The sequence below is a fragment of the Anolis sagrei genome, chromosome 2, assembly GCF_037176765.1.
Source record: "Anolis sagrei isolate rAnoSag1 chromosome 2, rAnoSag1.mat, whole genome shotgun sequence".
Lineage (NCBI taxonomy): Eukaryota > Metazoa > Chordata > Lepidosauria > Squamata > Dactyloidae > Anolis > Anolis sagrei.
This window is the reverse complement of record NC_090022.1, coordinates 145,638,390-145,665,011: the sequence shown is the minus strand read 5'-3', so window position 1 is coordinate 145,665,011 and position 26,622 is coordinate 145,638,390. Positions and strand designations below refer to the sequence as shown.

At 39.6% G+C, this 26,622-nt stretch overlaps 1 protein-coding gene across 2 annotated transcripts in view; it reads left to right on the top strand.

The window, feature by feature from the left end:
- Positions 1-26,251, top strand: part of TROAP (trophinin associated protein) — a 32,459-nt gene extending 6,208 nt beyond the window's left edge. Inside the window, exons 5-16 of one of the 2 annotated variants that reach the window (XM_067463934.1) lie at positions 232-313; positions 460-548; positions 1,827-1,948; positions 3,145-3,188; positions 4,836-4,993; positions 13,402-13,495; positions 13,598-13,722; positions 16,184-16,276; positions 19,118-19,216; positions 22,237-22,552; positions 24,707-24,879; positions 25,812-26,251. In XM_067463934.1, coding sequence (XP_067320035.1) covers positions 232-313; positions 460-548; positions 1,827-1,948; positions 3,145-3,188; positions 4,836-4,993; positions 13,402-13,495; positions 13,598-13,722; positions 16,184-16,276; positions 19,118-19,216; positions 22,237-22,552; positions 24,707-24,879; positions 25,812-25,877 — 1,461 coding nt within the window. In that variant the 3' untranslated portion in view covers positions 25,878-26,251. Of the gene's footprint in view, positions 1-231; positions 314-459; positions 549-1,823; positions 1,949-3,144; positions 3,189-4,835; positions 4,994-13,401; positions 13,496-13,597; positions 13,723-16,183; positions 16,277-19,117; positions 19,217-22,236; positions 22,553-24,706; positions 24,880-25,811 lie in introns of both variants that reach the window. The other variant, XM_060763923.2, reaches the window with a different exon arrangement.
- Positions 26,252-26,622: the final 371 nt, after the last annotated feature.

Below are 26,622 nucleotides of genomic sequence, written 5' to 3'. Positions count from 1 at the left end.
CTATAATTTTATTCTGATCTCATGATACCTCGGTTTTTGCATGAAAATCCAACAATATTTCCTGTTTTGGGTGTGCATACTATCTGTCATTTCCTGAAAGCTATGGAAATTGCAATCAGTCTTCATGGCTGGGGCAGGGAAAATTAGACTCAGATGTATAGTTACATCTGGACCTTCCTGGATTTGTGTTCTGTTTTTTTCTGTTTGTGAATATATTATCTCTCCCTGTAGACTACCCGAGGTTCTCTATATACAAAGTTTTCTGCAGGGAATCCTGTTCGCTTTTCCTGTATCTCCAGATCAACTTCAAAAGGTACCACCAAGTTTGGGGTCAGGTAGTGTCTGAACCTTGTCTATTCAACTTCCAATATATCAGTTCTCTACCTGAACTTACTGCTTCTTGGCAGAGGGAAGTGAACCTAAAACTATACATTTCATTGTTTTCTTTTCCTATGACAGATGCAGATCTCTCAAAGTCCTGTAGCCTTTCCATGAACAACGAACAGCTTAAGGCTTTGTCAAGTAGTCTCAAGAACCAGGGTCCCAGGGTGGGTAATAGATGCTCTTCCTTCTTCTCTTCAACGTGCATGTGGTAGCACTTGCCAATTAAGGATTGGGGAAGGGTTTCAAAGGTTCTAGCAGTCTCTGAACATCTTTGCTTGTATGAATGGATTTCGAGGAATCCCTGGTACCTGGCTGGCTGACCCCTTGGAATTTTGAACCTAACAGCTGGAATATTATTTTCCTGCCATGATTTCAGATGCAGCCACTTTTTAGGGTGGCGGGGCATAACACACTAGAATAGCAAACCAGAATTGCTGTTGAGCAGTGTGAGGTTTATATGACACCTGTTGAGCTGTTCCACTAGAACATTGGTTCTCAACCTGTGGTCCATGGACCACCTGTGGTCTACAAGAACTAAAATATGGTCTGCAGCCTCACCGTTACTGCTATGTATAATAACACAGCACAACCAATTTTGTTCTTGGTATCTTCAATTTTAGGCCTATTCCTGGGATTATTTGGGGTGCTGATTCAGAAAATTGCATTGGATAGACCACATCAGTTCTAGATTATTAAATATGGTTTTCTTTACCTTTATAGCTCTTCCTTTGAATTATATGTCCCAGCATAAATCCTGGAAGTGGGAGGCTCTCTTTATTTGTATCAACTTGCAACTTTATGTTATCTTTACACTTGAACAGCAACTCAGCTGGGGCAAAGGACGCCACAGGATCATCATGGAAAGCATATGATGACTACTGGATGGCATGTGTTCTGCATCAGAAACTAGAGCTGGTATGGTCTATCCAATGCAATTTTCTGAATCAGCACCCCAAATAACCAAACCGAATCTAAAGTTGAAAAAAATACTGATTCGTAACCCTTTTGGTACTAATGTTGGAGAGTGGTCTCTGGTGAAGTGGTCCCTGGTCAGAAAAAAGTTTGGGAACCACTGCACTAGTAGTGTTCCTCCGAAAGGGAAGCAGATGGACTACAATTTTGAAGGAATCATAGCCCCTGTTTGAAAGAACTGTTCGTGTAGCATACCATTCCTTGGAGTAGATGCTCTCCTTGCCCTGCTCTAGCAAAGTTGATTCGTGTGGCTGTGTTACTATATGAGATATTGGGGTGGCTCTGTCATTAGGGCAAGTCCAATGGTTGTCTCTGGCAGTGATGCAGAAAGTTAGTAGCCAAGGCTTGGTAGAAAGAGCCAAGTACCATGAACGCTTCCCTATCTGATCTTGGGTTCCCCCCCCCCCCCGAAGAATTGTACTAAGTATGCTGACCACATGTCCCTAACTGTCTGACACTTACATCAGAAGGAGGTGATTCAGCCCAGACATCCAGCAGAGGACCAGAGAGTGACTAAGTTTGCACATCCAGCAGCCAAGCCCATTGCAGAATGTCTGAGCAGAGTGACCCAGGATGATGTTCCAGTTCAAAGGTGAGAAAGGAACTGAATGTCCAGTAGGTTGTATAGGTGAATGAGAACCACTATGAATGAGGACCACTATGGTTGCTTTTGTCTCTGGGGAGGGAAGGAATATCTGAGTCCCCCTAGGGGTGAGAAAAGCGGTATAGAAATACTGTAAATAAATAAATCCTCACCTCACTTCTAATCTTCAGAGTGGGCTTCTTTGACATATGCAGCATACCTGCTCCATTCTTTTCCTAGGAGATGTCCCACAGCACTGCTGGCTGACTGTTGGCATGAAAAATGCTGCCTCAGATGGGGAAGTGTGAGGGCAGCTAGTGTGCATGCAGTCACCACTGTCTTGGAGAGCCTGAGCTGCTTCCTCACTGTAGAATTAATGTAGTTTGACACCACTTTAACTTCTGTGGTTCAATGCTATGGAATATTGGGATATTATTTGGCAGTGGAGCCCCCGGTGGTGCAGTGGGTTAAACCCCTGTGCCGGCAGGACTGAAGACCAACAGGTTGCAGGTTTGAATCCGGGGAGAGGCGGATGAGCTCCCTCTATCGGCTCCAGCTCCTCATGCGGGGACATGAGAGAAGCCTCCCACAAGGATGATAAAAACATCAAATCATCCGGGCGTCCCCTGGGCAACGTCCTTGCAGACAGCCAATTCTCTACACCAGAAGCGACTTGCAGTTTCTCAAGTTTCTCCTGACACGATTAAAAAAAAAACTCTTTGGCAAGGAAGACTTTGCAAAACTACAGTTACCATGTAAAGGCATGATGATCTTTTATTTTCTTTGAATTATACCCCTAGTGGTGCAGTGGGTTAAACTGCTGAGTTGCTGAACTTGCTGACCAAAAGGTCAGCAGTTCGAATCTGGGGAATGAGATGAGCTTCCACTGTTAGCTCCAGCTTCTGCCAACCTAGCAGTTCAAAAACATGCAAATATGAGTAGATCAATAGGTAACGGCACTCTATGCAGTCATACCAGCCACATGAACTTGGAGGTGTCTATGGACAACACCAGTTCTTTGGCTTAGAAATGGAGATGAGCACCATGCCCCAGAGTCAGACACGACTAGGCTTAAGGTCAAGGGGAATCCTTTACTTTTATACCTCTTCCTTTGAATTATATGTCCCAGCATAAATACTGAAAGTGGGAAGCTCTCTTAATTTGTATCAACTTGTAACTCTATATTATTCTTTACACTTGAACAGCAACTCAGCTGGGACAAAAGACGCCACAGGATCATCATGGAAAGGTGAATGAGCATTTTTTTCTTTATTATCCAGGTGGATGGACTGGAGTGTCTGTGGGTGTAGGTTCTTCTCAACTTTAAATGGCTTACAAACATATTTGCATTTCTACCCACTCCCCATTAGTTATATGTATACATGTGATAGTATATACCTCCAATAAAATCCCAAGCTAAATGCTTGTGAGCATTTCAAGAACAGTTGTCTGATGCTTTTTCTTGCATTCCCTGGGAAATCCATCTGTTACCCTCAAATTGTTCTTTCATAAAACGTTTGCAGTTATCAAAGGAAAACATGAAAATAAAATAACATTCAACAAAACCATTTTACCAGAGGTAAAGGTTCTTTGTAGAATTCAGAGACCATCAGCACACAAGTGGTGAAGACTCCAAGATTTTATTAAAAAGCAAGGATAGCATGAAAGAAAGTGCATACAAAACCAGCACATGTATCCCCCAATTACTCCATTGGGAACTCCCAGCTAGAACGAGGGATGCCACATGGCCATATATCCAGTACCTTTACTGTGCTCGGTCTGCAGTGAAGTCAATGTAAATCTGAATTGTCTTGATTATTACACCTTAATTAATTAAGTACTGTATATACTTGAGTATAAGCTGGCGCGAATATAAGGCGGGGCACCTAATTTTACCACAAAAAACTGGGAAAACGCATTGACTTGAGTATAAGCCAAGGGTGGGAAATGTAGCAGATACTGGTAAATTTCAAAAATAAAAATAAGAATAGATACCAATAAAATTACATTAATTGATGCATTAGAAGGTTTTTGAATACTTACATAAAACTGTAATTTAAAATAAGACTATAAGATAAGACTAACCTACTTCAGTGTAAATGTGCTTATGTATCCTCCCAATAATAATAGAGTAAATAATAAATGTAATAAAAATAATAGAGTAAAATAATAAATGTAATAATAAAAATAAATTAATAGATGTAATATAATAATAAAGAGAGCAAAATAATAAATGTAATTTAAAAATAATAATAGAGTAAAATAATAAATATAATAAAATAAATAGATTAAAATAATACATCTAATAATAATAATAATAATAATAACAGTGTAAAATATTAAATAACTTTGACTCAAGTATAAATGGTGGGGGGCTTTTTCAGCCTAAAAAAAGGACTGATACTTATACTTGAGTAGTTTGTTTTACTGAGATTTCTTAAACAATTCTTGCACCATTTAATTACTAAAATGAAAACATAGCAGTTATTCTTGTACCTTTAATTGGGCTCATCAACACAAAAATAAGCTGAATGCGTGGATGGTGGCCAAGTTACCCAACCAGGTGGATGACTACCCGATTTAATAATTGGGAAAGGGAGTGGGGTATTATTATCCAAGGCCTGACCTTCCCAATTAATTCTGACTTTGGAATATATTCAGCAATATCGTCCTTAAAGAAGCTTTAACCCTTAAGGTCTTTCAGAGAAATAGGCAGAGCAATTGTGACACCAGACAAAGCTTCTTATACAAAGGTCTTCTGCAATGTTTCCACTACAAAAACAAAAGAGGATAGAGCAGTGGTGTGTTGTCCTTGACTTTCTTGGTGCAGGATACAAACAATTCTGTTAATGCTGAGCCCTCCTACCTCCTTGACACCTCCCTCTTGCACTTGCAGATGAAGAGTTTGTACCAGACCCAGCTGCCAAAGCCAGTATCCTCTCAAATGAAGGCTTGAGTCGTTTTGCCATAGGAGCCAATGGCAAGCTGAGCATGGCCCAGCGGGTGCTGGTGAAAGGACCTCAGAAGACTCCTGCCACTTGTGGCCGCACTAGGGTGAGCAAAGTGCAGCCTGAACACCTTGGTTTCTGTAAACCCCTCTGTTTTGCCATGCTGACTGTTTATTGTGTTCACCATCCATATTGGACTAGGGTGCCAAGGGCTCACTTGCTCGTTGCCTTCTATTTTGGGGGTTTTTCATGTGCAGCTCTTATGTGCTTTTTGCTGAGGAAGAAGAGTTCTGATCTCTAGTGCCATTGGAACAGTCCTAATGGAGGTATCTAGCTTAGCATGGTTACACCCTTTATTTGTAGTTATTGGCAAAAAACACAACTAAAGAAATATCTTTTTTTGTCTGAGAGAACAATTCTTGAATTTGTCCGTCTTCCAGCGTGAGTCTAGTGTCAACTTCTGTTGGAAGCTGGCCACAGTATTGCATTGGAAGGTGTAGAGATTTCTGGAGAGGTGTCCTTTCTCGCAATCTCAAGGTCCTTCAGCATAACTGGAGGAAGTTGACCATGAAACAAAGTACCTAGATATTCCTAGAGAGAGCATTTCTAATCCAGGAATAATCAAATCCGCAATCATATAAAGAGCATAAGTTATTTTTTTTGTTTGTACTTAGTTCCCATCTTGGTGATATCTCATTATATATGTATATACAGGTACAGGTATTCCAAAATCCCAAATACATCTAGTGCCAAGCATTTTGGACAGTGGATACTCAACCTATAATTCCTTCTATGCCTTTTGCCCATGTAATTGCCAATCCATGGCAATCACTGAGCATGTCTCCCAGAAGTGCTTTTCGAAAGGGAGGTTCCCCTCTTTTAGAATGTTCTATAGGTTTGTAAACATTGGTTTCCATTAAATTTGCTGGTACTTCCTCCTTTCATGTGGATAGTGCAGTTTGGGGCTATGTAAGGATCCCTGAATCATTCATTGAGGCGCTAAAGGAGTTATCTCTATGAACCATCAAAAGTGCTAAGATCTTCTGGAGAGGTCCTGCTCTTGGTCCCGCCACCTTCGCAGTCTTGTCTGGTGGGAATGAGAGACAGGGCCTTTTCTGTGGAACTCTCTCCTGAATGAAATTAGATCTGCCCCCTCCCTCCTGACCTTTAGGAAGCTAGTGAAAACCTGGCTATGGAACGAGGCTTTTGCAGAATGATGGCTGAGACCAGTAATTGACCAAAGTTATTGATCACAATACACGGATTGAGTTGGACATGATTTTATCTTGGCGAATGACTTTTATGTATTTTAACCTATATGTATGTGTTAACTCACTGTTGATGTATGAGGTGTTAGATTTTACTCTTAGCATTGAATTTTTGCTGTCAGTCGGTCTGAGTCCCTCTACGGAGGTTGAGAAGATCGGGATATAAAAAATTTAAATAAATAATAAATAAATAAATTCCAAGTACCTCTCTGTACTATAGTCTGTAGGATGGAACTTTGGTAGTTAAAAGTAGAATCATAGCAATGCTATTGTTTTTTTTTTTTTAAGATAATTTTTATTGAAATATTTAACTAATACAGCGAAAGAGTGAGAACATTGAAAGAAGATAGAACAGTAAGAAAAAAAAGAAAGACACATAAAATAAAGAAGTGCAATATAAAAAAAAATAAAAAGGAAAAAAAGAAAAAAAATACAAAAATACAAAAAACTATATATATATAAAAAAGAAAAAAAAACATATTCTAAAAAAAAGTTTGACTTCCATCTCTTCGTCAGGTGTTGTATTTCCAATAATGTTTCTGTTGTTTTTCTAAGCTCTGTCTCTTTTTTTTACTTTTTCTCATCTTCCTCGTACTTATCAAAAAGTGTCCAATCTGTCCTCTTTATCGGGTTTCCGGTATTTTTTTTCAAATAAAAAGTCAACTCGTCCATCTCCCTCATTTCTCTGATTTTCCCTAACCAATCCTCCTTGGTAGGGATATTGTCCTGTTTCCAAACTTTTGCTAATTCAATCCTCGCTGCCGTTGTCATATAAGTAAAAAGTTTGTCCTCATTCTCTTGTAGTTGTATTTCAGAGTCAGTAAAGCCCAATAGATAATACTCCGGTTTCTTCCTAAAAATTCTTTTTAAGATTTTTTGTAACTCTTCGTGAATCATAGACCAATATTTCACTATTTCTTTACAAGTCCACCACATGTGATAAAAGGTACCTATCTGTTGGCAACCTTTCCAGCATTTATCCGAAGAATCTTTATTTATCAAAGATAGTTTCTTAGGAGTGGTGTACCATCTGTGGAACATTTTTATCCAATTTTCCTTTAAGTCAGTTGCATATACATATTTTAATTTCTTGTTCCACATCTGTTCCCACTCTTTAAGTTGAATAGATCTTCTTATGTTTTGTGCCCACTTTATCATACATGGTTTAATTTGCTCAGTCTCCGTTGACCACGTCAGAAGAGTATTATAGATGACCGAGATTACTTTTCTCCTGGCCTTTAAAATTTTCTCCCACATCGAGCCTTCCCAGGCAAAGCCTACTTTATTATCTTGTTTGATATAGTCTTTCATTTGTAAGTAATGTAACCATGTCATGTTCTTATTTTTCTCCTTCAAATATTCGTAAGACTTAATCTCCCCTGTATTCTCTTTTAAGATATCCTTATACGTTGGCCACGCTCTCCAGCCTAATAATCTTCTTTGATGTGCCTCCATTGGTGAGACCCAAAGTGGCGTTTTGTTATAAAAATTTTTTTTATATTTTAACCACACTCTCAACAAAGATGCTCTAACGAAGTGATTCCCAAAATTCTTTTCCTTTTTCTCTCTTTCATACCACGTGTAGGCATGCCAGCCCACACGTAAATCATGGCCTTCTAAGTTCAAACATTTTTCATTTTCTAATAACATCCACTCTTATCCATAAGAGAGCACTTGAGTCATGATATGCTTTTAGGTCTGGGAAACCTAGACCTCCTCTTGTTTTTTTGTCAATTAAATTCACATACCTAATTCTAGGTCTTTTTCCGTCCCATACGAATTTCAGGAGTTCTTTATTCCAATTTTTAAAAGCTGTTTGACTTCTGATTACGGGAATATTTTGAAATAAAAATAATAGCTTCGGTAATACCGTCATTTTAATTAATGCAATCCTTCCTAATAAGGATAGCTTCAATGATTTCCAATTTTTGAGATCTTTCTTTATTTTATTCCAGGTCGATTCGTAATTATTTTTCAACAATTGACCATTCTTTGCTGATATCCAAATTCCCAAATATTTGATTTTTTTAACAATTTCCATTCCTGTAGTTAATACAATTTTCTCCTGATTTTCTTTCTTTACATTTTTTGTTAAGACCTTTGTTTTCCCTTTATTCACCTTGAAGCCTGCCACCTTTCCGTATTCTTGCAATTTATTTATCCAATTCTGGAGATTATTTACAGGATCTTCCACAATTCCTAACAGGTCGTCCGCGAAAGCTTTAATCTTATATTCATATTTCCCAATTTTGACTCCCTTAACATTTGTATCTTCTCTTATTTTCCTCATCAGCGGCTCCAGGGCCATAATAAAAATCAAGGGAGAAAGCGGACAGCCTTGTCTTGTACCTTTCGTGATTACAAACTCATCAGTTTGTTGACCATTTATTCGTATTTTCGCTCTTTGGACATCATAAATTGCATTAACTGCATTTGTAAATTGCATCCCCATGTCCATTTCCTGGATCAACATCTTAAAAAAGTCCCAATTTAAATTGTCGAATGCTTTCTCTGCATCAATTGACAAAATGGCCGCTTCCTTTTGATGATTCACTTCAAAATATTCTATCAGATCTACTACAGTTCGAATATTGTCTTTCATATATCTTCCTGGGAGGAATCCTGCTTGGTCCTCCCCTATCCAATCAGTCAAAAATTCTCTTAACCTTGTCGCCAAGATATTCGCAAATATTTTGTAATCCACATTCAGCAAAGAAGTAGGTCTATAATTTTTGATATCTTCAGATGATAACCCTTCTTTATGTATCATCACTATTTCGGCCTGGTTCCAAGATTCTGGAATTACTTGATTTGACAAAGCCTCATTTAAAATTCTTTTCAACATTGGTACAACAGTACTCTTCGTTGATTTGTAAAATCCTGCTGTAAATCTGTCCGGACCAGGAGCTTTGTCTGCATCCATTTTACTCAAAGCTTTATCAATTTCGTCTTCCGTAATCTCTTTATTCAACTTTTCCCGTATCTCTTCTGAAACTTTTTCTAATTTAAGCTGACTTATATATTCAGCAATCTCCTCCTTCTTTATTCCATCCTTTGTATATAGTTTACTATAATAGCTTCTGAATTCTTCCATAATCTCCTTATCCGTCGTAAATGCTTTGTCTCCCTCCATTATTTTCGTTATTTGTGTAGCTTGTTTCTTTTTTCGTACCTGTCTTGCTAACCATTTCCCAGATCTATTCGCATTCTCAAACGTTTGCTGTTTTAAAAATTTTAGCTCTCTTGCTTGTTTCTCTGTCTCCAAGCGGGACTTCTCCTGTTTAAGTCTCGCTAATTCCTTATTTAGCTTTTTGCTATCTGGTCTCTTTTTTAATTCCCTCTCCTTGTCTCTGATTTTTTCCATCACTTCTTTCATTTGTCTATTTCTTTCTTTGTTTTTCTTGGCTCCATGTTGGATAAAATGTCCTCTCAGAACGGCTTTCAGTGCGTCCCACGTTACTTGTATTTTTGTCTCTTCAATATCATTAATTTCTAAATAGTCTTTAATAATTGTATTATAGTATTTTTTGTCTTCCTCTGTCTTAATCAGGTTTTCATTCAATCTCCATTTTCTTTGATAAATCTTCTGATTTATTACTATTTCCAATGGACAGTGGTCCGAGATATCTCTGGGTAATATTTCCATTTGAACTACTTTGGTCGCCAAATTTTTTGATATCCATGCCAGGTCTATCCTTGACCATGTTTGATGCCGATGGGAATAAAAGGTGTAATCCTGTTTTTTTTCATTTCTAACTCTCCAAGTATCCTCCAAATCAAATTCCTTTTGAAGTTCAAAAAATTTCTGTGGCAGTAGTCCCCCTCCGTCTCCATTCTTCTTTGACTTATTTTTATCTTTGTGCTTATCCATCACTCCATTAAAGTCTCCAATCAGTAAGAGCTCGTCGAATTCAGTTTCTCTTAATTTTGTTAACAAGAATTGGATAAATTTTGTCTTTGGGCCATTTGGAGCATATATATTACATATAAGAATCTTTAAATTTCCCATCATAATTTTAACTGCAACACATCTTCCTTCCACATCCTTAAACACTAATTCTGGGGAAAGATTTTCTTTTATATATGTTACTACTCCTCTTTTCTTCTTTTCGTATGATGAATAAAATGTTTTACCTAATTTTTTATTTTCCAGATGCGCTACATGTTTATGACATATATGTGTTTCTTGTAATGAGATGATATCCAGGTCTGCCTTTTGTAATTTTCCAAATAATTTTTTACGTTTCTGGGGCGAATTCATACCGTTAACATTATTTGAGAAGCATTTAATTTGTCTCTCTGCCATTTTATCCCAATAAATCTGTATCTTGTCCAATATCGCCTAAGTTCAGTTCCGAAATCCCTTGCACCATTGTAGCCGGACCGTATGCTCCTTCACCTAGATCTTCTGTTGTTGGGACACTACTCCCCTGTGATTTGCTAAATCTTCGATATTCCTCTGGGGTTTCAATTCTTGGTTTCTTCTTTTCTTTACCATTTCCATTTCCATTTCCTGGTGTTAATGCTTTTTTATCTCCTTTTCTTCCTTCTGGTTTATCCTCTTCTGTTTCTTTCATTAAATTCTCATAGAAAGACTTGGCTTTCTGTTCCGATGTCAACCAATATCTTTCTTCTTTGTACGTAACCATAATTCCTTCAATTCTCTCCCATCGGAATCTGATTGATCTTTTCTTAAGTTCATCTGTAAGGAAGTAGTATTTTCTTCTTCTATTTAAAGTCGCTTGTGGGAATTCTTTCAGAACTGCAATCTTGGTTTCTTTATAATAGATTGGATTTTTATTGCTTCTATATAACACTTCATCTCTAGTTTTCTTTCGTGTGAATTGCACTATCACATCTCGTGGTGTCTTATTTTTCCTCGAATAAAATGAAGATACACGGTATGTTTGATCTAATTCCATCTCCAATTCGTCCTCTTCGCATTCCAAACATTTAGCTATCAGAGTGGTTATCAACTGGCCAATATCTTCTTCTTTATCTTCTTGAATATTTCTAAATCTTAGGTAGTAGTCCATTTGTTTTTGTAGTAACTTTTCTTGTTCTATTTCTATCTTTTCCTTTTGTCTGTCTATACCTTTAATTCTTTTCAACATGTGGGATTGTGTTTCCTCCATCTTCTCCTTACTAGTTTTCAATTCCTTCACTTCACCATATAGATGGGATATATCTTTTTTAATTTGCCCAAATTCCTCTTCCATCTTCTTTTTCATTCCTTGGAACTCCACTGTCATTTCTTTATAATTCTTTTCTTGCTTATTGAAGAACTCTTGTTGTTTCTCTGCCATATCCTTTTTTAATGCATCTTGTTTTTCCGACAGTTTTTTAATTTCTTTCAGAATATTCTCCATATTGAGACTGGTATCTAAGGACCCTCTTCTTAACTGAACTTTCTCCTTCTCTTGCTTCCCTTTTGATGACATCTATCATTTATTGATTACACCAATATTTACACCATCAATTTCTATTTATCTACTCCAATTCATTAAAAAAACCAAGTTCTATAATTATCTCCAGTTATTTAATACTTAATTAATTTCTCTAGTGAAGACCAATTTATCTTCTTCAATTAAAATTTAATTCTTTGGAATTCTTTAAAATATATATAAATTATATATTTAATTTGGTTTATAATTAAATACTATCTATTTATTTATTTGATTAATCAATTCCTCAATTTATTTTATCTTATCTTATCCTCTTAAACCAATCCATCAATCTTCTTTATCCTTTTCTTTATCTTTTTCTGGCCTCTTCTGGGATCCTGCCTCAATTTTTCCCTTTCGTCTGCTTCTCTTCCTAGATCTCGTCTACTTCTCTTCCTGGTTCCTGTAAAAACAAAAATTCTCGTCTGCTTCTCTTCCTCGTGGTTCGTCTTCTTCTCGTCCTCGTTTCTCCTCCCCGTCTACTTCTCGTCCTCGCAATAGTGTTTATTTATTTTATTTTCTTGTTACTTGCTTCCTGCCCTGCCGCTTTTCGCCTGTCTCTCCGTAGCGTTCTTTCTCTATGATTCCGCCTGCCTCTCTATGGTTCCGCCTGTATTGCTGTCTTCTTCCGCCTTTCTTCTTGTTTGGGCCGCCTCTTCCTTTAACGTCACTTCCCCTTCCCCTTCCTTCTCCTCTCCTTCTTCGTCACTTCCTGTCTTCTCTTTGCAAGGTTGTTTATGAAGAAGGGGCTCGCTAGCCACAACAATATGGCGCCCAAGGTCAGAATATTATTTTTCTTCCTTTCCGAATTAGGGAATGAGGGGACAGAGGGGAAAAACAATCCCAGAGACGGCTGGCAAGCGGCAAGGGAGCGGCTGCTTAAACTTTTCTTATTAAGCGTCGGACTTTACGTCCTCTCTATCTCCCCACCTCCTTCAACAGCCCAATTAATTTATATATTTTCGGTTTGTAATTTATTGTTCCAATTTAAGCCAATTTAGTCCACTTATCTCTTTGTTTCCTTTCCGGCCCGTACTTTAGCCTTCTCTTTCGTAAATTGCTTATTTATTCTTCTTGGTTCCTCTTTATATTTCTTTAATCTCCCAAATCTCTAGATCTTTGCTTCATCTGTCTCTTACTCTAGGTATTTCTAATAGCTCCCATACCTGACGTCGAGATCTTCTCAGTTTTCTCCTTCAGAGTTTCTTGTTTCTCTCTTCTTTCTTTAAAATGGGCTGGGAACGGTTGAAACGGGCTTTCGCCCGATCCCAGCGGGGTGGTTTGCTTCCCGCCCGCCCGGATCCCCCTCGACCCCCCTCCTTGAGGGAAAGGGGTTCTTGGGGGCTCTACGGGCTTCCGCGGGTTCGCTACACCTTCGCCTTCAATCCGGCAAAGGTGGGGGAGCAATATGCTCACCCAAAACCACCGCTACGCCGGTCCCTCGTCGGAGCTCCCTCTCAACGAGGTTTGCCCGCCGCCATCACCCACCGGAAGTCAGCAATGCTATTGTTAACATGTGGAAAAGGCCCTATAAAGTAGCTGTTTGGCATTCAGTAGACTAGTGAACTTTGTTGAAAAAAGCAGAGGCTTGAAAACGTTTGGGGAAACCCATGGATGGAAATTCACCTAGAGAGTTTGCCAACAGCCATGGTCTGAAAGATAAGTGCTAAGTTTGACTCATCTAATGGGGAATTGTAGAATGATGGCTTGTATTTCCCCTTCCTTTTGGAGTACTATTCCCAGTATCCTACATCTGGTTAACCATCAAGCACTGATCCTCCCTTCTCCCTCTTAACCTATAGGGCGAAAGTGACTTTTTCTTTGGGTGTCGTACTAGAGCATCTTCGATTGGAAAGTTTGGCCGGGTGTCTTGTCGTTCTCCTCAGGGTCTTCAAGGTACAGTTCGCAGAGTGTATGGAGCATTGAGATGTGTAGGCTCCTTCCTTTTAAGATCTTCTAACCTTTTCTCTTTAAATTTCTCCCCTTCCCATTTCACAGGTCTAAAGCAGTCATCGACTTCTGGAGCCCAGCTGATCAATACACCTGGCAACAGATTTACCTCTCTTGGCTGTTCATCCTATACTCCAGCGAGGAGGGTTCCCATTACCTGTCCACAATCCTTGGTTTGTGTTTGAGACACAGCAAGCTTGGAAAACTCCCTTTTTGAGGAGTGCAGCTCCCAGAATCACCTTCACAGTGTTTGGGAAATTTTGAGAGTTGCAGTCCAACAAAGGAACGTTTCCCAAGCCCTGGAAAAACAGAGAATATCTCTGCCATCATTTTGTAGCTGTGAATTCTGTAATAAGTTCCCAGCTAACTGTGGGTGAAAAGTCCTGGCAAAGGCCATATCATATCCACACTGCTGTGTTTTCTGAGATCAGACACAGGGCAGAAAGTAGCTCTGTTGGGCTGGGAGTTGGAACTTCTCAAGATGTCCTTTATTGCTGTGGAGCTTAAAGAGAGGACAGGCACCGCTGCCAATGGAAACCTATTTCAACAGTACTTAAAAAATCCTCCAACATCTGTCTGTTAGTTCCTGGGTGCAACAGGAAAGTGGGGGTTTCTTGATCCATAAACCCTATTCTCAGGAGCAGGAAATTCATGGTTTTCTGCACCAGAGTCTATAAAATGCCCTTCTTAATATGTTACCAGAAAGGATTCTGGGACTTCTGGTCAAACAAGACAGCTTTTCTAAATTCTACTCTTGTACTGCAGTTCCCTTTGTCCACACGCTCCCCAATTCCTATTGTACGTTTGTTGGAACCTATATGAGCTTCTCTGGCACTTTAGATGATATTCACAATTCCTTTCCTACTTCCCCAACCTCCACTGATTAGCCACATGTCAAATGGGGATGGCCCCCTGACTGTGGCCCATCTTTTTTGAACCACTCTGAGTCCCCTTCAGGTTGAGAAGGATGGGATATTAATGTTGGAAATAAATAAATAAATTTTCCAGAGATGCTTGGCTGGTTCCCATTGAGTTGAATTTTAAGTACCGTATATACTCGAGTATAAGCCAACCCAAATATAAGCCGAGACACCTAATTTTACCACAAAAAACTGGGAAAACTTGTTGACTCAAGTATAAGCCGAGGGCGGAAAATGCAGCAGCTACTGTTGAATTTCAAACTAAAAACAGATATCAATAAACTTACATTAATTGATGCATCAGTAGGTTAAATGTTTTTGAATATTTACCATATTTCAAAGAAAAACAATAAAATAGCTCTGGAAGTGATACCAACAAAAACAATAACATAATAACAACAGCAACAACAATAATAATGATAGATTTTCATTTGTATCCCGCCCTATCTCCCCATGGGGACTCATGCCGGCTTCCAACAGAGTAACAGGCAAACATTCAGTGCCTATATAAACAATGCAGAGCTAGATATAGATCTATAATTATATACACTAATTTAACATATGCATTTCCCCCTAAAACATTGGCAATTCCTCTCTATTTGTGTATTTCCCTCCTGCAATATTTGCAAGCCCTATATATCTATATTCATACATATCTCTCTAGACATTTATCTATATTTGGATAATTGTATCTATATAGGATTTGCAAAGACTTGTAAACATGTGATGGGAAAATTCATATATAAAATTATTTATATGTATACACATATACAAACAGAGAGATATATACAGATATATAGGTACATTTATATATTTATCAACATCTATATAGGATTTGCAGAGACTTACAAACATGGGAGGGGAAAATAATGTATAGATACAGATATACAGGTACATGGAAATCTCTAGATATCTATATGTATATAGGATTTGCAGAGACCTGCAAACATATGAGGGGAAAACTTCCAAGGGAACAAAAATGCACATCTAAAGTTAATACATTTAGATACACACAAAAAAGCCTGGAAATTGGGTGGGTTTGAAAGAGAGCTATACAAACAAGGAGGATACGAAATATATCTCCTTTTTGATTGGAAAAGAAAGCACACTTGTCAAGGGAGGTAAAGAGGAGAGAGAAATATATATTGTAAACAATGACTTCCAGGCTCTGTTGCCTGGCCTTGACCCCTATTATAAGTCGAGGGAGGCTGAAAAAAAAAGGGCTGAAAAACTCAGCTTATCTTCGAGTATATAGGGTACTGGCCCAAACTGACTCATTCTCTAGTGCTTGCTCTGGGTTTTATATGAGCATTGACTCCTGTGGTTTTTATTTGCTGTATCAGTAGCAGTATGTAAATATTTTCCTCTTATTTTCCCCTTAATGTTTGAAAGCCACCCTAGGAATTCTTAAATGGGTGGGGGGAAATTAGTGCAGAAACGTGGAACAACCTTATACTAAGTCACACCATTTGGCCCAGTATTGTCTACTTTAACTGTCAACAGGTGTCTGTCTCAGCATCTTCCACGTTCCTTTTCACTGGGAGTGCCTGTGGCTTTGGACATGGGACCTACTATACCCAAAGCATATGGTCTACCAGAGATCCAGTTCTTTCCTAATTTGTTAGTTTCATCCCTTTTTAAAGTTTTGTGCCTTGCAGTTCACTGTGACTCTGATCAGGCCATGCTCTGAATACTTTCTCTTGTGTTGGATCAGCATCGCACTCCTTGGACATTTCGCCGTGGCCCTCTTTCCTTCTGCCATAAGAACATGAAGGTGGGTATCCAACCTCCAGCAGAAATGGAGCAGGTGAGTGCAGTTTGAGGCTTGTTGTAGAAAAGGACTACTTATTTGAGAGTCACTTGCTGAAAATATATCAGATGCTCCACTCCTTTTGAGAGATTATCTCACTGGAGGGACGAGTTATTGGCAACGGTGTACCCAGACCGTTGCCTGCTTGATAAGTGCTTGGCTTCCGCTGAGTGCACTGACTCCTAGGAAATTTGTCAAAAGGAGATGAGGCACCTAATTCCTAATCCTGGGGACATTAGACCGGCCCCCTCCCTCTTAACATTTCGGAAGAGAGTCAAGATTTGGTTGTTTGAGCAAGGGTTTGAACATACAAGGTAAAAGGCATAGGAATTGGAACAACTGAACGACAAGATGGGACAATGTTTTTTTATTAAGAGACGCAAGTGATCTTGTTATGGTTTTATATTATGTGTTAATGTTTTTAAATGTTTAATGGTGTTTTGGGACATCAAATCACTGCCATTGTAAACCGCGCTGAGTTGCCTGAGGACTGAGAAGGACGGTATACAAATACAGTAAATAATAATTCAGCATCTGGTTAAGGTTAGGCAGATTGCTCTAGGCAGCTTATAAATGATGGTGGTATCTAATAAAGTTCATGTTTAATAGAATCATAGAGTTGGAAGAGACCTTGTGGACCATCCGGTCCAACCCCCTGCCATGCAGGAAGAAGCACAATGAAAGTACCCCTGACAGATGGCCATCCAGCTTCTGTTTAAAAGCCTCCAAGGAAGGAGCTTCCACCACACTCTGAATTAGAGAGCTCCACTTCTGAACAGCGCTTGCAGTCAGGAAGTTCTTCCTTAATGTTCAGGTGGAATCTCCTTTCCTGTAATTTGAACCCATTGCTCCATGTCCTAGTCTCCAGGACAGCTCAACCAATTTTTTTTTAAGTGTCTTCATTTTTAGGCCTGTTCCTGGTGGTATTTGGGGTGCTGATTCAGAAAATTGCATTGGATAGACCACATCAGCTCTAGATTATTAAATATGGTTTTCAAACAAAATCTAAAGTTGACCAAAATTGATTTGGAACCCTTTTTGGTACTAATGTTGGAGAATGTCCCTGGTTAAATGGTCCCTGATTAAAAAAAAAAGGTTGGGAACCACTGATGTAGTTCATCTGCCCTGGAGACTTAAATTTGTTTAGGTATTCCTGAGCTAGTTCTTTGCCTATTTTGGGTTGCATATCCCTTACTGCCTTGTCTGCCCCATATTTATCAGGTTGGATACTGATTTCCTTTTGGGAGAAGGCTGAGGCAAAGAAGATGTTGAGTAGTTCTTCCTTTTCCCTGTTCCCAGTCAGCATTTCCCCATCCTCTCCATACAGAGGCATTATAGTTTCCTTGTTCTTCCTTTTTCTACTGACATAACCAAAGAACCCCTTTTTATCCTGATTTTTTTATATATCTGTCAGTCGGGATGACAATTCTGTAGTTTGTGAAAATGGATAGAGCAGTTTTGATTTCATAGAGTTATTATCAATAGATGTTTCTGCTGTGTACCTGAGTTTTCTTGGTTCTTTATTAAATGAGAATAGTAGAAAGGGAGGGTGACTGAGAAATACTGTAAATTGTGGTAATGAGTTGCAAAACATGGTATGCTGTGTGGCATACAGAACGCTGTCTTGCTGGATCTTTTTGCAGAGGTTAAGATAAAGGCAAAGGTTTCCCCTGACATTAAGTCTAGTCGTATCCAACTCTGGGGTTGGTGCTCATCTCCTTTTCTCGGTCGAAGAGCCGGCATTGTCCATAGATACCTCCAAGGACATGTGGCTGGCATGACTGCATGGAACGCCGTTACCTACCCGCAGAAGCGGTACCTATTGATCTGCTCACCTTTGCATATTTTCAAACTACTAGGTTGGCAGAAGCTGGGGCTAACAGTGGGAGCTCACCCCCTCTCAAGATTCGAACCACCAACCTTTCGGTCAGCAAGTTCAGCAGCTTAGTGGTTTAACCCACTGCACCTTTAGAGGGCCCTCTTGCAGAGGATAGCTGCCCCCCTAAAGTTGGATTGTGGAATCTGTGGCTCTCCAGATGTTGGCAAACCCATGCTTCTGTCATTGCTCACTCAGACCAGGCTGGCTGGGGCTGCTGGGGGCTGGAGTCAACAGCAGGGATTTGAACCAGTTGTGGCCAGTATACATCTGGGAAGTGCTGGAAACCATGCTAACAGTCACATGCTTCACAGGTTAAGACAGCAGGCAGTGTCTCCCCATAGATGAGCACAGTGGGTTCCTTAAATATAGAGGATCTTACAAATATCATGTGTCAGTTTGTTACAGGTGTCTCTAGGATTGATTGCAGGCTGATCCTCATGAAGGTTCACTGGCAATCCGTGTCTCAATTCTTATTAGCACTTGATCATTTCATACATTTCTTGTTGATAATGTACTTCACTTGACACATCGAAATGTAGCACAGTTGGCCCTTAGTATCTGCTTGGGTTTGATTCCAATCCCCTGTGTAGATACCAAATCCATGGGAGCTAAGGTCCCTTTATTTATTTATTTGTTTGTTTGTTTACTCTATTTGTATCCTGTCTTTCTCTACCCCAAAGAGGACCCAAGGTGGCTTTATATATCGTTATATACAATGATGTAGTAAAATGTAATAACAAGTGCCTTTGGCACTTTATTTTTTGGAATATTTTAAAGCCATGGATGATTGAATGTGGAGGGCCAACTGTATGCATCTTTGGAGATCTATTACCTTCAGCTAGCTCAGGGAGGTTTGGTCTCCCCCACCCCACCACTCTACTTGTCCCTCTATGGCTCTTAGTGGCAATCTGGTGGGAAGCATAACCATGGAAATAATGTGACATTTTTCTCTTAAATAGGGGAAGATTGCTATGCGCCTCTTTGATGATGATGTGGAAGCGTCAGCTAAGAAGGTGCCTGCTTCTTCCGTGATCACACCAGAAATGGGGAAGCTCCAGGTAGAAAAAGGGAAGCTTGTTGAAATGTGTCTTGGTTCCCAAGTGTTGTTTGATGTCCCTCAACTCACCTTCCCTTTTGAGGGAGACAGTATTATATATTAGTGGCTAGACTGTTTTGACTGGAGCTGGGAGATGTCTATTCAAATCTTCACTGAGTCATGAATCTCACTGGGTCACCTTCAGCTGTTCATTCTTTGTCCACCTGACCTACCTCACAGAGTTGATGGGAGGAAAATAGCCACGTATGTCACCATGAGTTCACTGAAAGAAAGGCAGGCTATAGTATAAATGAAGCAAACAAAAATAAATACTCTGAATTTGTAATATGGCAAGGAGTGATTACAGAAATCTGTATACTTCATATGTATTTAACTTGTTATCCCATGTGTTTAATTTTTTGAATTACCCCCATCCTCTGTCCCTGTTTACTATAAAGTTCACTAGCCAGTCATTATGTACATAGAAATAATAATAATAATAATAATAATAATAATAATCACAACTTTATTTGTATCCCACCCCATCTCCCCGAGGAAACTCAGGGAGGCTTACAACACAACAACAATATTTATTTATTTATCATGTCAGGAGTGAACCAAAATGGTTGTATTGTATTAAAAACAAACAAATAAACAAACTACAAAGTTTGCAGGCTTGGTATTCTATTAAATGTCCTTTGAGCCGTATCTGGCCACTTGTAGTGCCTCTGGTGTTGCTGCAAGAAGGTCCTCCATTGTGCATGTTGCAGGGCTCAGGTTGCATTGCAGCAGGTGGTCTGTGGTTTGCTCTTCTCCACACTTGCATGTCGTGGATTCCACTTTGTGAAATAACAGTGAAAGCCATAAACAATAATTAATTAAGATAAGCATTAAAATCATAGTTCACAGTGTTAGGGTTAATTCCAAGTAAGTGTTATCAACCATACAATGGAAAAAGGGTTTATGGGCTCAGTCCATGTACCCAGTCTGTGGCCCAGTCTGTGTGTGTGCTGAAAGAAAGAGCTTGAAAGAAAAATAGGAAGGCTGAAAATAGCTGAGTGGTGCAGTGGAAGCGTTCTGGGCCCATAACCCTTTTTGTTAGGGAAAACTACTAAAAATATAGCAGAGCATTCAAAAAATAAACAGGATACTTATAGTTGAGCAATCGGCTCACAACAAGCAAAACATGAAGTGTCAGGAGAGATGTCATGAATGAGTTTTTTCCCTCTCAATGAAACCTTAGAAGAGATGGGTGTTAGAGTAGTTCTGACCCAGTTCTTTAATTATTAAGAAATGCAATTCTTATTTTTATTGTAAATAAACCTTTTGTGATTTTTAAGATTGGATTCTATATGTTTGCCTCCTAAGCTCTAAATTTTTTACAGCTGCATCACGAGGCACTTCACGTTCTACTTGCTGTGAGTTGATTGCTCAACTATAAGTATCCTGTTTATTTTTTTGGATGCTCTGTTATATTTTTGGATACTTTTTCCCTAACACATGGTCTGTTGTTCTACAACCTTAGATGAGACAAAAGTGGGCCTTGTATAGAGAGATGATCTAGAATGTAGTTACTGAATGGGGATCAGAGTTCCATGAAGCTGTTCTTTTTTTATTTCCCCTATAGTTGGAATTTTTCTGCGAAAGCAACTTGAGCCTATCTAACTATCTCCTATTTGTTAGACCGTACACTGAATTCCATGCCCTCGATATCTGTTTGAGCAGCACCTAGCATTATTGATATTTTTGATAATTGCTTGCATGGTAGGCATGTATGCTCTGCATCAAATCAACAAAATAAATAAAAGATCTTGGGACTGTATGTACTGCCCAATTATTTAATAGATGTTAGAAAAATAATGAGAGAAATTAGGACAGTGAATCCATATACCTTTTCAGGACCTTTCCCCCTTCACTCCTCTAGTGTCTGTCAGATGACGCATTATTAATATAATGCAATTTAGCTGAATAGAGATGTCACATGTGGACAGAGTTAATAACACTTTCCTTAGAGAGGGTGGAAAACTGTCTCTTCCTACACAAGTAAGCACATACGTTAAGATTATAATCAGAGGAGGACTTTTCTCATCCCATCATCTTCGCAGGCACTTTTAATGAGGATCTTGTTCCTGTTCACTTCCACTAGAAGCTCCATTGCCCCATTCTCCTCTCTCTGTGCTAGCTGGTGAACACCTTTTTATTCAGAAGACCCCAGACATCTTAATTATGTAGCAGTAGTGGTATGAGGAGCTGTACTGATATTTTAAAATCCTTTATTAGTGATTATGTTTTAAATGTGTTTGCAGCTGGTTTTAACCTTAAACAAATAATGTTATTTTCCTTTATTAAATTTGGAAAACAAGATTTCAACAGTTTTATTTTGACATTACTTTACGCTGCCTTAGATCCCATCTCAGGAGAAATTGTATATATTTAATCATGTAAATAATAATAAATTAAGCTCCTGTGGTTAGGAAGGACACCTGGCATCTCAGAGGAAAACTGTGTTTTCACTGTGTAGTCAACATGGTGACAAAAATATGGCATAGGCTTTCTTTACTTATATGTGCACATGATTGTATATACATGCTTCCAAACTGTTTGAAAATCTTCCAAAGCTTCAATATTGCTAGAGAAATATATAGCCTTGGATGATTTGATATGTTTAGAATGCAGGAGAGTTGTTAACTGTGGGATGAGTGATATAGGTCATGAGGAGAAATTAGATGAAGCGGCTAGGGTGTGTGTGAAAGTGCATTGAGAGGGAGAGGGATGTGATGTAGTGGTTTGAGCATTTGACTATGGCTGTAGAGACCCTACTCAGCCATGGAAACTCACCGGGTGACCTCAGGCAAGTCCTACTTTCTCAAAGAAAGGTCAAGGCAAAACCCCTCTGTGATAGGTTTCCTTTAGGACTGTCCAAAATTGGAAATAACTTGAAGGCTCAACAACAAAGAGAGACGTGGCATGATTACACTTTATGTAGAGTTGGGTTCTGGCTAGCAGCCTTATTTACAATGCCCTGCTCTCTTATTTTCCTAGTGTGTTGAGCTCCTTGCCCAACTCTTATGCCGGGAGATGAATAGTGGTGATGTTGATCAGGTGGTTGCCCCATCACTGAAAGAACTACACAATCTGTTGTCTGCTCATTGCTCACCTGCTTTGGAGACTGAACAGCCTGCCTCCCTCAGCACACCTTCCCAGGACCCTACACCAAATGTCTGCAAGCCTACGCCACTGCCTGAGGTTGTGGTAGCTCCTGAGACAACACTCGCCACCACTTCCAGCCAACAACTCAGCTGCCCAAGCTCCTGCAAGCCTTTGGCCCAGCGTCCCTCATCCAGTACAAGTCGTTCAGGTAAGACAGGACTGTTTAACTTGATTCCTCCTAATGCACCAGCAGTTGGGACTTGTGGCGATGGGTAAGTGTCCTATCCACATACTGTGTTGGACACAACCAGAATTTTCTCTTCTGTTACTTTTATGACTGATGAATCATTGAATAAAATGCCATTTCGCCAGATATGGTTTCAAAAACCAATGGCTTGCATTGGGCCACTTATTTTTTTAAAAACTTGGCTTGCTTTCTAACCTGAAGCCAGCTCAGTATTGGTACAGAAAGTGATTTGCACCTAAGGTCCTTCAGTGTGATACTACTTCCCTTTTCTTCAACAGGGTATTAGGTTTGGATGGGTTGAGGGGAGGTGGTGAAGAAGACCCATTGATTCATAGACTGATCTGCTATTAAGTGCCTCTTGGCTGGAAGACGTGAGAAAGTGATGGATTCATCCTGTAATACAGGGCTCCTCAAACCCTTTAAGCACAGTGCTTCAGACTGTTGGGGTGGGTTGGACTGTAGTTTGAGAAAGAAAAAAAACATGCACACGACACAGATCTTATTTATAGTGCAAAACATATATGAAAGAACAATACAATATTTAAAATGAAGAACAATTTTAACCAGCATAAATTCTCCAGTATTTCAATGGGAAGTGTGAGCAAAAGTATTTTTATAAGCACTGTTTGGCTGTTGAATAAACTGCCTTAGAAGGTGGAAGGCTTTCCTCCTTTTAAAGTTTTTAAACAGAGTTTGGATGATGGGTATCTTTCAGGAGTTGCATTTTTCTGTATGGTGGAAGATTACATCGAGAATAGATTACTGTAACACGCTCTATATGCGGTTGCCTTTGAAGACAGTTTAGAAGCATCAAATGGTCCAATGGGCAGCAGCTAGATTGCTCACCAGAGTGGCGTAAAGGGAGCACACAACTCCCCTGTTATGTCAGCTCCACTGGCTGCCAGTCTGATTCTGAGCACAATTCAAAGTGCTGGCTTTAGCTTATAGAGCCCTAAATGGTTCCAGTCCAGCTTACCTGTCTGAACTTATCTCCCTCTATGACCCTCCTCAGAAGTTAAAATTGTCAGGGGAGGCCTGCTCTCGGTCCCACCCCCTCATAAATGTGATGGATGGGGACGAGAGACAGGGGCTTCTCAGTGGTAGTCCCTCGCCTATGGAACTCCCTCCCCAGTGAAATTAGATCTGCACCATCCCTTGTGACCTTCAGGAAAAAATGAAAACATTACTCTGGGATCAGGCTTTTGGCCAGTAACAGGAGTAGTGCAATATGAGACTACAAATTAATATAATGGTATACGATTTGGATCATGTGATTTTAATTGATGTTTTAATGTTATGTTTTTAATGGGTTTGGTTTTAACATTTTTGTTTATTTGCCGATGTGTTAATACAGGGATCCTCAAACTTTTTAAACAGAGGGCCAGGTCATAGTTCCTTAAACTGTTGGAGGGCTGGATTATAATTTGAAAAAAAAAAGAATGAATTCCTATGAACACTGCACATATTTTATTTGTAGTACAAAAAAACCCCCTTATAAACAATACAATAATTAAAATGAAGAACACTTTTGAATATAAACTAATTAGTATTTCAATGGGAAGTGTGGACCTGCTTTTGGCCGATGAGATAGGATTGTTCTTGTTATTGTTGTGTGCTTTCAAGTCGTTTCAGACTTAGGTTGACCCTGAGTAAGGGCCGGGTAAATGACCTTGGAGGGTCGTATCCGGCCCCCGGGCCTTAGTTTGGGGACCCCTGTATTAATATATGGCATTGAATTGTTGCCTTTGTAAGGCTGCCCTGAGCCCCCTTCAGGGTTGAGAAGGACGGGATATAAGTGTGGTAAATAAATAAATGATTCTATGATTAGTTTTCAAGAGGGATTGCACAGTATTAATTACAACGTAATTACAAAGTAAGAATGATCACAGAAATGTCATACATTTGCATTTTATGTTGCATTAATCACTATTAAAAGTGTGGGGAAATACAACTGACCCTGCTGGATTCTTTAAAATAGCAATGGGAGAGAGAGCCCCAATAGGGAGAGAATTCCAGAGGAGATCTTCCTCAGGGAATATGGGAGTCAACCTTCTTGCCTGTCTGGGGTACTCTATTCCTGCTGTCATCTCTTTGATATGACTCTTTCCCTTTTAGACCACTTCAAACAGCGGCGGGCTGATCTCCTTAATGCACCTCAGCGCTTCCTTGAGGCCTGCCTAAATGACGAGTGTGCCTTCTACACTGCCCGCGTCATGTCTGCCTCACGGCCTTCTGTGCCACGGTGTAAGGAGCCTGTGGCACAAACACTTGAGGCTCATGATGCCATGGTAAGATATCTAATCTGAGCCCCGTGGACGTAAAGAGCTATGCTGTGTTTCAGTTGACATCTGTTTGCATATGATGTATTACAAAGGCATAGTTTTGACCACATGATGATTTCCCATATGAAATGCCTAGCTGTATGTCCATCTGCCAAATATTTTGCCAAGGGGGTGGGGGAAATCTGATTACTCTTTGGCTATCCATTTGTAAGGCAATCTGGTGAACATCATCCTTGTCATCCAGCACTTATGAATTGGCTTATGAATTCACAGGGCAGCATATTAAGCTGCTACCTGGAAATTGTGGCGTCTGTTCATTGAAAGTTATGGGACACAAATACAGCTTTCCAGGACTCAAAATAGAGTCCTGGAAATTTAAGTGTGCACTATCTCCCTGAATACATTTAGATTCTTAGGGTTCCTGCAAAAGTGGTTTTGTTGAGAGAGAAGAGCCGTGAGGACTGTTTCCTCCAAAGGTTTATTAAGGCCCAGATCAGGGGAGCGGGATGAGCTCCTGCTGTTAGCCCCAGCTTCTGCCAACTTAGCAGTTCAAAAACATGCAAATTGTGAGTAGATCAATAGGTACTGCTTCTGCGAGAAGGTAATGATGCTCCATGCAGTCATGCTGTCCACATGAATTTGGAGGTGTCTACAGACAACACCGGCTCTGCAGCTTAGAAATGGAGATGAGCACCACCCCCCAGAGTCAGACACAGCTAGACTTAGTGTCAGGGGAAACCTTTACTTTTACCTTAAGCCTCAGGGCTGAAATTAGAAACAAAAAACCTCTGATTGTATTTCACACTGAGCATGTAAAATTTGAGAATTCAGTTTCAATCTGTTTTGGGTCAGATGTACAGGGGGGCATACTTTCATTGACTAGACTGCAGGTGCCTCTCTTTATGTAATGCTTCTTGCTCTCTCTTTTTGCCCACCAGCACTTTATACCTATCTCTGCACCTCTATCCCCTTTGGAGGGAGGAGAGAACCCTGCAACCTCATGAAGATCTCATAAGACTGTTGACATAGAGATATGGTGCACTGAAGGTCATCTTCACCGACACGGTGTTTTGACCCATCTGCAGCTGCTGCCCCTTTGATTCCTGTCTCTAGCTCCCAGTGAACCTCGCTGTGTTGCTGAAGCTCCAAAGGGCACAGTTGCAGGACAGACAGGAGCTGGAAGGCCTCCTCAAAACTGTGATCTGCCATAGAAAGAAGTGCCTGGTACTTGTGGGAAATGGACAACCAGCCTGGAGGAAAGGGAGGCTCTTGAAGTACAAGGTCGTGCTGCAGAGGAATAGACACACTAACGCTGTATTAACTGCATATACATACATTTTTTATAAAAAGAATAATTTAATAAATTTTAATAAAATGTTCTAATTTGTCTGGTAGTTATTATATGAAAATACAGATTGAGCATCCCTTTGGAATTCGGAAGTACCCTAAAATCTACAATTGTCCACCTGAGTGGCTGTGATAGTGATACAAAATTATTTAAAATATGGTGGATAGAACGACCTTCAGACGATGTGTGTAGGAAACATAAATGAATGTTCTGTTTTGTGTCCCATCTCCAAGTACACTGAAATCCAAAACATTTCTGGTCCCAAGCAGATTAACTTTTCTGAGTTTTGTTATTGGTACTTTCTTAGTGTCCCTTCTACCCTACTATATAATCCTGATTATCAAAGCAGATAATCCAGATTATCTGATTGAACTAGATTATATGACTCTACACTGCCATAT